This window comes from Sus scrofa, chromosome 10 (assembly GCF_000003025.6).
Source record: "Sus scrofa isolate TJ Tabasco breed Duroc chromosome 10, Sscrofa11.1, whole genome shotgun sequence".
Classification (NCBI taxonomy): Eukaryota; Metazoa; Chordata; class Mammalia; order Artiodactyla; family Suidae; genus Sus; species Sus scrofa.
The window spans coordinates 46,191,968-46,205,283 of record NC_010452.4 but is presented as its reverse complement, the minus strand read 5'-3'; the positions used below and the strand labels follow the sequence as shown (position 1 = coordinate 46,205,283).

The following is a 13,316-nucleotide window of genomic DNA, read 5'->3' as shown; positions in this document are numbered from 1 at the left end:
GTAAAGGATGTTGGTGAGAATGTCAGTGGATATTATAAGACGAATGGGCAAAAGTATGAGGAGAAACAGGATGTTGGCATAACCTCCTAGTATCTCTCCAAAGATAATTATTATGTAAAGGGGAAAAGAGTAACTTTACACTGGGAAACCTGGCTGATAGCACTTCAAGCAAATGATCTAAGTGCAGAAAGACAACAGACATGATGTATCTTCTGCTCTGATACACTGGGAAGAGCATAGCACCATGTGTGGTATTCTTGCCAAAAATACATAACCTCAATCTATGAGCAAACATCAGGTGAAACTAAATTCAGGAACATTCCTTAAAATGTCTAGCCATACTCTTTAAAAGTGTCCAAGTAGTGACAGCAAAGAAAGATCAAGGGACTTACAGATTGGAAGAGATAAGAAGATGTGACAAGCAAATGCGAGGTGGGATCCTTGATGAGATTCTGCACTAGAAAAAGAACTCCAGTGGGACAAATGGGGAAATACGATTAGAATTCCAAATAGGTCTATAGATTAGTTAATAGCTAATTGTACTATGATTATATGAGATGCCAATATTAAGGGAGGCTGGGTGAAGGCTTATAGGACTCTCTATACAAATTTTTCAACTTTCCAATCCGTCTAAAATTATTTTTGGTGTTGCCTAGTGGCCTAGGACTTGGTGTTATCACTGCTGTGAGGCATGGGTTCGATCCCTGGGCCAGGAACATCCAGTTGCCACAGGCATGACCAAAAAAAACTTTTAAAAAGTAAATAAATGAATGAAAATTTTAAGAGAAAATTATTGCCAAGAAAAAGTTAAGAAAAAATCTTGTATGGTTTCATTAAATCTTGTTTGTTCCCCCCCACCCCCACCCCCAGCCCAAAGATGGAAGCTTAATAATCTACCTGATATTACAGAGAAATCTGGAAGGCGGTCAGTCTAGATCTTGGATTATACAATCAGAGAAGTTTAGAATTTAAAAAGACCCTTGGAGAAGCATTCTATAAATCCACATCACTTTCAGTAAGGAAAGTAAAGCCCAGAGAGGCTGAGTGACCAAAGTCACATTGTCCTAGGGGAACTGCTTCTAGAACTTAAGTCTTTCATGGATCCATTCATTTGTACTTCTGCTTTACCATGGCACTGCTCGATTCAAGCCCAAGAACTCTTTCAGCTGATCTCATTAATTCCACTTAATCTAAATTCATAAGATATTTTTACAAGAAATGTAATATCTGAATTTCTAAGGTATTTATAATGAAATTATGAAAATCTTGCTCAAGAAGAACAATGTTTTGCTTTTCATAAAATCTCGAGTAGCACTGTGGGAAGTAAAAATAAACTTGACTGTATGATTTGAACTTAGTTCAACTAAACTGCAAATCAATTGCAAGGAGCTTAAGGTTTGAGGAAATGCACGATTCCCTTTGGTTAAAGACATCCTTTCTTCTTGCTCATAGGTTCTCTCCTGTTCTGTTCTGTTTTTTTTTTCTTTCTTTCTTTTTTTTTGCTCTCTCCCTCACACACAGCACATTCTTTAAGACGTGATGGGTTAATTTATTGCATTTGGTATAACTGTCTGACATGGCTTCATGATACAATCATCATATTTTAGGGGCTAGAGCAAGATAGGGGCAAGATAATGACAGTCTTGGCTTTCTGCCCATGTTTTCCCCCAGTTTTTATTGCTTGGAAGATTTTTCTACTCCTCAACAAAACCTGCAGTTACCTCCTTCCACCCTTCAATGTCTGGGCTATGCATTTAACAGATGGCCTTGTTATAGAATCAAATTTAATGGGATTAGCCCAGATCATTGCATTTCAGGGATTCTTCACTATCACAGCTGTTTCTTCTCTGAAATGCTGTCACTCAAAGTATACAAGACACTCTTTGGGTCAACCCTCGTTTTCCAAGAAGCACCGCCCTAGACACCTGAACACATCTATGTTTTGAACAGAAAAAAGAATTTTGGTGCCAGAAATGAAAGTAATTATGACCACTCTTTATGTACATGTGTGATGACAACATTTATTGGAAGAAGTCTAAAAAAAAAAATTGAGTGGTTAAGCTAGATATTAGGAAAACTACTGCAAATACTATTTCTAGAGGAGAACCTCTGTGTCTCCATAGCTCAATCTGCCCCTGTTGGTCCATTATGCTCTGCTTTTCTCGGGTACAAATTCCAGAGTCATCTTTCACATCACCACTTCCTTACTCACCCCACCCTTGCTGCATTCCATCACAGTCATTCATTACCAAGTCCTGCCTATTTCGATCACATTATCTCCTCCGTTCCTGCTTTTCAGGTGCCATTGTCACCATTTTAGTACAGCCCCAATTTACATGAAATTAAATATCCTTAAAGGGCTAAGAGGCAGAGAGAAGAGTGCGTTTTCCATTTTTGGCATCCAGTAAATCACAGCAGTGAGATATGGGTCAAGTCCCGTATGCCTCATCTCCCACTTAGGAGGGCAGGATGAGCTGAATGGTGGGATTACCTCACAGCAGGGTAGCAACCTGAGAATATCAGAAGAAGCCTCTAGTGAGGGTCCAGCAACAGGATTTTATTTTTATTTTTATTTATTTATTTATTTTTTCTTTCCAGGGCTACAAGCATAGCATATGGAAGTTCCCAGGCTAGGGGTTGAATTGGACCTGCAGCTGCCAGCCTACACCACAGCCACAGCAGCTGGGGATCTGAGCCTTGTCTGTGACCCACACCACAGCTCACTCAAAGCAACGCCAGGTCTCCAACCCACTGAGCAAGGCCAGGGATCGAACCCACATCCTCATGGATCCCAGTTGGGTTTGTTATTGCTGAGCCATGACAGGAACTCCTCAGCAACAGGAATTTGATGAGTGGTTCTCAGCCTGGCAGAGTCCCAAGAGACATGTTCTTATTGTCGCATTCCTATTGGTCAGGGGCACGGGAAGCCAATGTCATGAAATGTCCTTGGTCATGAAATGATATCAGCTACTTCATTTAATTAGGACCATAGAATTAACAAAATTTCTAAAAGCCAACAGTATTTATCTCATGATATACTTTTAAAATTCACAAGCATAATGTTGAGCAACGATGCTTAAATTTTTTCTAGTGTCGCGGTGCAAAAAAGACTTAGATTTACTATAACTCTCATACTTTGTTATAATTGTTTAACTGTCTTCCTCACATAGAATGTCAACTCTGGGAAGGCAGTGACTGTGTCTGCCTTGTCACGGCACCCTCCCCCAACCCCAGCACGATGCCTAGCATGTAGCAAAAACTACTATGTATTTTTTATTTCTTATTTTTTTGTCTTTTTGGGGCCACACCCAAGGCATGTGGAGGTTCCCAGGCTAGGGGTCAAATCAGAGTGGTAGCTGCCGGCCTACCCCACAGCCACAGGAATGCCAGATCTGAGCTGCATCTGCAACCTACACCACAGCTCATGGCATTGCTGGATCCTTAACCTACTGAGTGAGGCCAGGGATCGAACCTACAACTTCATGGTTCCTAATCAGATTCATTTCCACTGTGCCACGACAGGTACTCCAGCAAAAACTACTACATATTTTTTAAATGAATGAAGGAATTTCTTATTTTTCTCATAGACCTTGAAATTAGAGGGCCAGGAGTTCCTGTCGTGGCTCAATGGGTTAAGAACTTGACTAGTATCCATGAGCACACGAGTTTGATCCCTGGCCTTGCTCAGTGGGTTAAGGATCTGGCGTTGCCATGAGCTGTGGTGTAGGTCACAGACTTGACTCAGATCAGGCATTGCTGTGGATATGGCATAGGCCAGCATTTGCAGCTCCATTTCGACCCCTAGTCTGGGAACTTCCAGGTGCAGCCCTAAAAAGACAAAAGAAAAAATTGTTTTGATTGATAGAGTAGTCATAATGGATATCTATTGGATGACTGCACAATCCACAAGTCAACTCCAATTCTTTGAAAAATGTCATACTTTGCCTTGGAGCCTATGAGATTTCCTTCCCCAGGACTGGGGACTGAGATAAGCTGGAGACAGTCTCTTTGAGTGATTCCCACTGCAACATGTAAATTCTGGCACAAAAATAGTACCACGTGCTCAGAGAAATATGGTCTGCTGGGAGAGAGAAGCAGATGCATAGAGAGAGGCAGAGATGACAGAAAGAGAGAAAGTTCTGAGAGTCTTGGGCCCCATTCAGTTCCTTCCAAGAACTGGCAGAATCCTTGACCTTAGGTTCCCTTGAGTTATTCCTGTAGCCTTAATATAAGTAATTCCTTTTATGGCTTAAGCCAGGTTAAGTGGGTCAGTTCCTAACAAGCATGGCAATATATTTCGAATGAAAGTCAGCAAGGCATCATTTTAAATGTAGAGATAACTTCCAGGGAATGTAGAGCAGTGCATGAAAAATTAAATACTTTCAGGGGTTTTTTCTTAATATCCCCAAATGAGGTGACAGCATCTGGTGTACCCAAGCATCATGGTGGCAGTCACCAAACAGAGGCCATCTGGAGGAAAGAGCCTCAGGTTGGCTTGACAACTGGGTAAAGAATAAATGAAATGCCAGAGCTCAGCTCATAGGTTCTTGCTGAAAGAGGACACTGCACATGTGTCTGCTGTGGGCTTGGGAACCAGGGAAAAAGACTCCTGCTGTATGTCTCAAAGTAGGGTCCTGGGGGAGTTCCCTTCATGGCTCAGTGGCTAATGATCCCGACTAGGATCCATGAGGATGCAGGTTCGATCCCTGGCCTTGCTTAGTGGGTTAAGGATCTGGTGTTGTCATGAGTTGTGTTATAGGTTGCAGACATGGCTCAGATCCCAAGCTTCTGTGGCTGTAGCACAGACAGACATCTATAGCTCCTATTATACCCCTAACCTGGGAACTTCAAAAACCAAAGCCAAAAAAATATTTCAGGGGTTGCCATGCAGTCAGCCTTGACGAATGGCACAACAGGTGACCTGGCAGGCACATTTTTGAGAGCTTGCTCTTCAGGATGGGCTGTGATGACCAGCAGTAATGGTGTCACCAGGGAATTTACTGGAAATGAGAATTCTTTCCCACCCACTTGATCTACTGAATCAGGATCTGGAGTCAAACAAGATGGCTGGGTGATCCAGATGTTCATTCAAGAGTGGAAACCTTGCTTGAGATTGTTAGTTCCCTGCTCAATGGTACACCCAGGTCACCTGAACACATCACAGTGGTCTGAGTTCCACCCCTACCCCCATAGATTCTGAATGAACCAGTCCAGAGGGTGACCTGAGCATAAGGATTTTTAAAAGTTCCCCAGATGATTCTAATGTGGAGCCAAGATTGAGAACCACTGCTTCGTGGGGACTAGATACATCCTAGGAAAAGGAAGTCAATTTGTTGACTGGATTTTGAAACACACAGGGGCCAATAATCTAATGATAGATTTCTTTTTTGTTTTGGGTTTTTTTTTTAGATAATACATGATTTTATTTTAATTTTTTATGATAGTTGATTTACAATGTTCTGTCGGTTTCTGCTTTACACAAAGTGATCCAGTTATATAAATATATATATGTGTATATATATATATGTGTATATATATATATATATATATACTTTTTCTCATATTATCTTCCATCATGTTCCATCACAAGTGATTGGCTATAATTCCCTGTGCTAGACAGGAGGACTTCATTGCTTATCACTCCAAATGCAGTAGTTTGCATCTGCTAACCCCAAACTCCCTGTCCATCCCATTCCCTCCCCTTCCCCTTCGCAAGCATAAGTCTGCGCTCCATGTCCATGAGGCTGTTTCTTTTCTGTAGATAGGTTCATTTGTGCTATATATTGGATTCCACATATAAGTGATATCATATGGTGTTTGTCTTTCTCTTTCTGACCTACTTCACTTAGTATGAGTATCTTCAGTGCCATCCATGTTGCTGCAAATGGGAAGATATATTTCTTTTGATTTGAAGGAGCAGAACCCCAGAGGGAAAGAAAACTGTATTTCTTTTTAAGTTCCAGAAGGAACTGGTTTGGAAAATCAAGAGACAGACCACAGAGGAGGGGAACACAGAGCTTACGAAATGAACTACAGAGTTTGGAAAGCATACCACCCAATCACCCTTAGGAAGAAAGAGGGATTTTTCTACTTTTCAAGCAAAACCCAGGAAGCCTGCAACCATCTTAGAGGGTGGAGTCGCAGATGTCTAAGTGGAAAATTGGCAAGGGCTAAAGGAGTAATCTAGGGCAAGCCTGGAGGCAGTCTCAGAAACCTAAATATCTCAACCAATGAGTCCTAACAGTGGCACAGAAGCACTTGGTAAGGGAGAACCAGAAGCCAAAATAGGACAAGGAAGACCCAGGGTTCATGGAACTCTTGAGCAGTGGCCACTCCAAGGACCACTGAATTCATCATGGAAGCGTGAGCACATGTCAAAGACTGCAAGAGAACTGAGCTCTCCTTCAGTCAGAGGATGACTGCAGATGATGTGCTTGGGCCAGGCACCCCTTTCTCCATCTCCGAACAATGGGCACCCCTTTGGCTATTTCCTTTCTTGGAAGAGTTGCTGCAGAGGGAGATAAGAGAGAACCTTGAACCTGAATGAGTAGTTCCCGAATGAGATTACGTCTGAATCTAGAAGTGACTGCAGGATTGTTGTCCACCAAAATAGAAATGGAGACTTGAGAACTAAAGGGAATTCATTTACAGGAAAATGAGGAAATTTCCGTGTCAGACTCCTGAATTATGCCTGCGAATTTCCAGTGTACTACACTAGCTAATGGAATCTTGTCACCCATCTATAAGTCTCCTGCCTCCTTCCTCTTATCAGGTCCCTGCGGACTTGGTGTCAAGATGAAAAGGGCTCCTTGGAATGGCATTCTTTTTGCAAGGAGATGAGAATGAGGGAAAATGTTACAAGGTCATGAAGCACAAGACATCCATATTTGAGAGATGGAATTGGGACCGGAACTCAGGTCTACTAACTAGGATGGTCAGATGAACTCTGAAAGCCTCAAGATAGATGATCTTGAGGGATAAAAATTCAACTTAGTGGCATTAATGGTTTTGTCTTAGGAAAGAGCATTTCTTTTACAGACAGGTGGATATACTTCATTAATATCATTAGTTACTGTGAAGTGAATGAATCTCAGTGGATAAAGTTATTGACTAGTGAATAGCCTCGAATGACCATTTTCTGATGGTTAAAAGGGGATGAAAAAGATATGATTATAAGGTGCCCAATTTCTGACACTAGACTTATTTCAGCTTCTCTTTTCTCCTATTCCTTTACTCCCCTCCCTGGAGGGGATATTCCTTGCGAGAAAAGTTGCTTCATGTTTCTCTCCTCCCTGGCTCTTATTTAGAAGACTTCAAAGGAGGTCAATGGGCTGTCTATGTGATCAGTACATTTCGTATTTCTCTCACCTTATAGAAGGCACGGCCATTCCCTGTCATAGTTCCTGGTACTAAGGGAAGATTATGATGGCTATAAGGAATAGCAATAACTTTCTAAAAGAACTATGTCTCTAAAATTGTAGCCTTTGAGTTGATCTTCATTAATCACACGGACATATTTTGGGAAGAAATCACATAGGGGAGTCTAATTTTTGTATTATTTAAAGTAAAACCTATTGGAGTTCCCTGGTGGCCTAGCGGTTAACCATCTTGTGTTGTCAATGCTGTGGCTTGGATTATTGCTGCGGCATGGGTTCAATCCCTGCTCTGGTAACTTCCACATGTCCTGGGCATGCCCCCCCCCGCCAAAAAATAGAACCTATTATGTATAAGACACCCCTCCAAAAGAAAACTTAAACATAATTGGTTAGACTAGCATAGTAATAACTTAAGAAAATAAATTTACCTAGATGTTCTTGAAATTGCCACAGGAAGGACACAGTCATATAATGCTAAATCTACTTTGAGCCCACTACAATGTCTATGTTCATGCCATAGAAAATTCCTGGCAAATATGTAAGAATATGTTGCAGTATCCTTTTTGCCTAATCCCAGAGGGGAAAAGAAAGTTGAAGGATTAAAATTACTGATGCCTATTTAGGCAGTCAGTTTATTGGAATTCTGCCCCAAACCAGAAAAGGCTCTACACATGGAAAATAACTCAATTAGGGGAGGGTTGGTGGAAAGAGACAAGTTTCAATAAAGGCTTGAAGCTGTCAGTTAATGATTTCTAAGTATTTATTGAAACCATCTTAAAATAACCAACATAAAAGTGAAAATCCAACCACAAAACCAAGAAGTCTGATGTTCTCTGCTAAAAATCCTGATTGCTAAAACAATCCCTTAAGACAAATTGGTATTTTCATATACTGTGCATAAACCATAAATTATCTCATTGGGCTGTATGGATTTCCACTGAGTCCTCACTCTAAAGCAGGCAATCTGGAACATTTTGTGATCTGAATCACGAACCACTTCTTTTTGCTTCACCTTAAAATATTCATTCTATCTTTGGAAAACCCCCAAACGGAGCTGGAAAACATTTATGCTCCCAAACCATGAGCCTTGGAACAGAAACGTTGAGGTTCATCAGTTAATTCCTAGGAGCTATGAGCTCAAAAGGGAATTACAAGGTTAAAATACATTGCTCTCAAAAGGTATCAGAGGCAAGCTGTCTTTGTCAATGGAGACTACTTACTAAGGGGTTTAAAATAAAAATTCGTGTTGCAACATTGATAAGTTTTATGTCTAGTGCAGCTTTTTAAAAACCATCTTGGTTTTTTAACATCATCTCCTGAAAGGAAAAGGAGTGTTTGTTTTATCTGTCTTCAAAGTCTTGAGAAGGTTGCTCTGGAATCATCACCAAAGAACCTGTGCAGTGGTCAAGTTTGGTTTTAGCCTGTACAAGAGAACTGCTTACCTGTGATGCATTTTCCAGAGAATAGCACTCTCTCTAGGAAGTGAACTCTCATGGGAAAAGAAAGACAACCTTACCTGGGTAATCATTCTTGTCTATATCGGCATCTCCTCTTAAAGTAAAGCCAAATCCAGAAGGGGCAGCCTGGGAGGCCCACACTCCTTGAAGAATTTGGGAAGCCTTGGTGTTTAAGCCATTCTCGTTCCCGTTGTAAATGAGCACTTTGCCTCGTTGACCCTTGCCTGCAAAGGGCGCACCAATGGCAATGTCTACAAACAGAGACATGTAATTTTTAAATAAAGAAGAATGTTCTGGAAAGAGACTTAAGCATCATCAAAGAGCAGACCATACAGCCCAAAGGGCTTTTTAAGTTTTCCATGAAAATGTGTAGCACTGCAGCAAGAGTAAATTATTTGTTGTCTTTTATGCATCCAAGAAGTATTTTTTTAAGTTTTATTGAAGTATAGTTAATTTACAAGGCTGTGATAATTTCTGCTGTACATCAAAGTGACCCAGTCATACATATACACATGTCCATTCTCTCTCAGATTCTTTTCCCACATAGATTATCACAGAATACTAGGTAGAGTTCTCTGTGCTATCTAGCTGGTCCCTGTTGGCCCTTCAATCCATATACCTTGGTGTGCATACGCCAATCCCAAACCAAGACTGAGTGCCTCTAATGTGTTGCGTGCAGCAGCGAACCAGACACTGCTTTTGTAAAGCGTATATTCTAGGGCAGGTAGTAGACAATTTGAAAAAAGAAATAATAAAGGAAAATAGTGGCAAATGCTATGGACAGAATCTTAGAAATAGTTATGTGATAGTGATTCGATTATTCTTTTAGATACGGTGGTCAGACGAGGTGTCTCTGAGGCTGACCTTGAAACTGAAATCTGGGGGCACGATGGAACAGACCATGTCAAAATTTGAAGGAAGGGAAACTTCAGGCAGAAGGAATTGCCATGGAAAGGCCCAAGGATGGTAGGCTTGGCCCACCTGAAGTGTGGCCACAGGGTGGTGGTCTGCTTTGGGACTTAGGGAGTGATGGGGAAGAGCTGGAGCAGGTCACTGGGCTGAGTAGACCAGCCGGGACACTTCTGCTTAAGAGTTTCTTGTTAAAAGAAATAAACAACCTCTCTCACAAAGCTCACATCCTTGAAGGAGTGCATCATTCTATGATGCAGGCAAGACCCATTTCATAGTTGAGGACTCTGGGAAAAAAAAAAGAGAACCCCATTGCCTGACTCCCACTTAAACTTAACACTGAACGACAACTACCTCCCACATATTGTGTGTGCCAGGATTGTTCTAAACAATACACCTAACGCCTTAGCTTTGCATGAAAAGGCGCACCAATAACACAACAACATAATGGTCCCACGCTCTAGAAGATAGCACGTGTCCTCATTTTGTCCTTCATCAGTTTGTCTTTGCTCCTAAAAAAGTCTGATAAGGCTGCATAAATGGTGAACCTTTTTTCACGACATAACGAAGATCACAAATCCACTTTTATTTAACAGGTAAGGATAAACTGACTAAAACCTCAGAGTGGTGCAGAAAATAAAGATATGGCTGTACGGCAGGTGGAAAGGGGCATTTTCTTCACATCCTCTGAGTCACTGAGTTTACACCTGTCCCTGGGTTTCATTTCATTTTGGCTTTATTTTACCTATTGATACTCAAGGATACCAAGTCTCAGAGAGGCAGAACCCCTTTAAGGTCATTAGAAGTGTTTCTCTTAGCTCTTAAAAATATCATTAGGGGTTTGAGAGAAAAGACAAAAGGGAAGATAATGAAGAAGATGACTCCATAGATAATTTAGCATTGTTTATTTCATTATGCTCAGGCACAGGGCAGGTTTTGAAAGCAACAAATCAGTCAAACGTGACCTTGTCTTTTTTAAAAACTTTCCTGGAACCATGAGCTTTTAACACGCATTCACGTTTTATGGTACGTCAAAAGTTACTAACCACACATTGCCAAGATAGGTTTTTTTTTCCAAAGTCATAAAATGACGATACCACTTGCCAAAGATGAACAGTGATTTGATACAAATACTCCCTAGGAAATTTTGTTGGAGCAAATTCCTGTCACTCCCTTGAACTTTAAGATGCTCACTCTACCTTGGTTCTTAATTTAAAGGTCTTGAAAATGTATGCAAAATTTTGTATGAGCTGGCATATTTTTCTGAAGAGAGGGTACTTACCAGGCATTCATAAATTCCTAAGATAAAGACCCACAATCACAAATGAAGAATTTAACATTACAGCGAACATTGATGGTGCCTTTAAGCTGAAGTTAAGAGACCAAATTCAGCACAACTTACACAAGGGTTACATTAATCAGAAGGCAGGACCCTTGCTAATACATCAGCATGTATGTATGTATGTACAGGCCCACATCTGTGGTATATGGAAGTTCCCCAGACAGGGGTTGAATCTGAACGCAGCTGCCGGCCAACGCCACAGCCACAGCAACACCAGATCCAAGCTGCATCTGTGACTTCGGCTGCAGCTTGCAGCTACACCAGAACCCACTGAGGAGGCCAGGGAATAAATCCACATCCTCATAGACACTAGGTCAGGTTCTTAACCCATTGAGCTGCAACAGAAACTCCTGTAATTATTCATTTTGACTCTAAATCCCAACATCACTTGGGATTTAAAATGGATGTTTTATTTAGAGCTGTTACGTGAAACCCTGCAACAGTGTGAGAAAATGCCCGTGTAACATCTCTAGTCACCAAAACGAAACAGTGTTGAAGCTGCCTTGAGATTTTGGATAGTTTAAGACCAATCCCGAGAACTGTACCACACCCACCATGGTGAGGTCTGTTTTCTTCATGGAGCAGTAACATGATCTCATGGCCCCGTAAGGAATTTCCATGCATTGGTGTAACTTACCATTGTATCCGTCTTGGTTCAGGTCTCCTAAATGTGCCACGGCGGTACCAAATCTCCCGAAAACCTCCGTGCCGGCAAGGACCTGTGGGTCCCTGAAGACGAGTGCACTCACTTGCAAATACAGGTAAACTTGTCCTACTTCTCTAGGGTTGCTCTCAAATTCGCGTTCCATAAAGAGAGGCGCCCCGATCAATATGTCATCCATTCTGCGGGAACAAAGAGAGAGGTCAGTACCCTGGCAGACACAGGTGTTTCGGGGTGGACTTTTAATCCATTAGATGAATACATTTCCACTGGTGTTCTTCTTTTCCCAGAGGACACAGAACAACCATCTTATTTCTTTCATTGCTTTGTTATGTCTACGGAATAGAATGCTGTAAGAAAATGAGCTGTTAAATTATCACATGGAACTTTTTAGCTACGTTAAAAATGACCACTTTCAGAAAACCACAGATATTTCACCCCTTTCAGCGTTTTAGTGCCTTTCCAGAAAATGTAGTTACACAAGGAAAACATACCAAAAAGGCCTAGATAGCTTTTTCTCAACACGGATGAGAGTTTGTCCACAATTTATATAACTCTACATTTATATTATGACATTTTCTTGCAGTCATAAGGTTTAAAATTGATTTTCTCCTCCTCTTTCCTCTCATGACCTCCATTTAAATAGAAGAGAATCCAGAGAAAGATATCATACTGGCTAGAAAGATGGAAAAGAAGTTTTTCCTCCCAAATGCAAATTTATAGTTTTTCTTTGTAAATGTAGATATTACAGCAGGAAACTAGTAGGTAATTTTTCAGGTTGAAAAAATCTCAAGAAAGAGATAGCAATCGGATTGCTACACTTAAGTAAAACATTTTCTTAAAAAGGTACAGAATGAGAAGTTTCCACTATGGCGCAATGGCATCAGCAGCATCTTGGGAGCACTGGAACGTGGGTTTGATCCCTAGCCCAACACAGTGGGTTAAGGATCTGACATTGCCATAGCTTTGGGGTAGGTTGCAGCTACACCTCTGATCCCTAGCTTGGGAATTCCATATGCCACAGGGGAGGCAAAAAAAAAAAATGTTCCAAATGCATTTCCTTGGCCTGCATCTGTGCTCTCAGCCAAGGCTGGGACTATTCCAAGCCTCAGGCTTTACCTTGGATGAACCTGGTTGTCTCTTTCTGTTATTACAATTTTCAGTATTAAGAGGCATTTGTTAAACACCTAATTGTGTCTATTGTTTCCTTGTAGTTCAAAGATGTTTAAAACCACTGCTTCTCTAGTGCAAGATTGAGCAGGGCCATTTTCTCATTCTCTAAAGAGGGAACAAAGCGTGCAATTGGTCCCTGGGGGTAGGAACATGACATGGGACTGACACATTGACTCATTATGTTTCTCCCTGCCAACACTAGGAGTTCTAGAAATGCAAAACTATTCGACCTCTCATTGTGAAAGATTAGCACATCCATGGTCTCCTTGGAATCTTGGAGTACTATGACAGCACGGATTTATTTTCATCTAAATACATTTCCCTAGATATTTAAGTGTAAGCCTTCTAAAATGTTCTAAGCGCCAAAGAAGGAGAAAGACATTTGTTCTTAATTTATG

The 13,316-nt window shown here is 41.1% G+C and overlaps 1 protein-coding gene across 1 annotated transcript in view; it reads right to left on the bottom strand.

Moving 5' to 3' along the window:
• The window catches only part of ITGA8 (integrin subunit alpha 8), a 170,773-nt gene that overhangs the window by 98,376 nt on the left and 59,081 nt on the right, over positions 1 to 13,316 (bottom strand). The window contains exons 12-13 of the mRNA XM_021064834.1: positions 11,722 to 11,927; positions 8,893 to 9,084 (exon numbers count right to left, since the gene is read on the bottom strand). Of these exons, the coding sequence (XP_020920493.1) occupies positions 8,893 to 9,084; positions 11,722 to 11,927 (398 nt within the window). The remainder of the gene's footprint in view (positions 1 to 8,892; positions 9,085 to 11,721; positions 11,928 to 13,316) is intronic.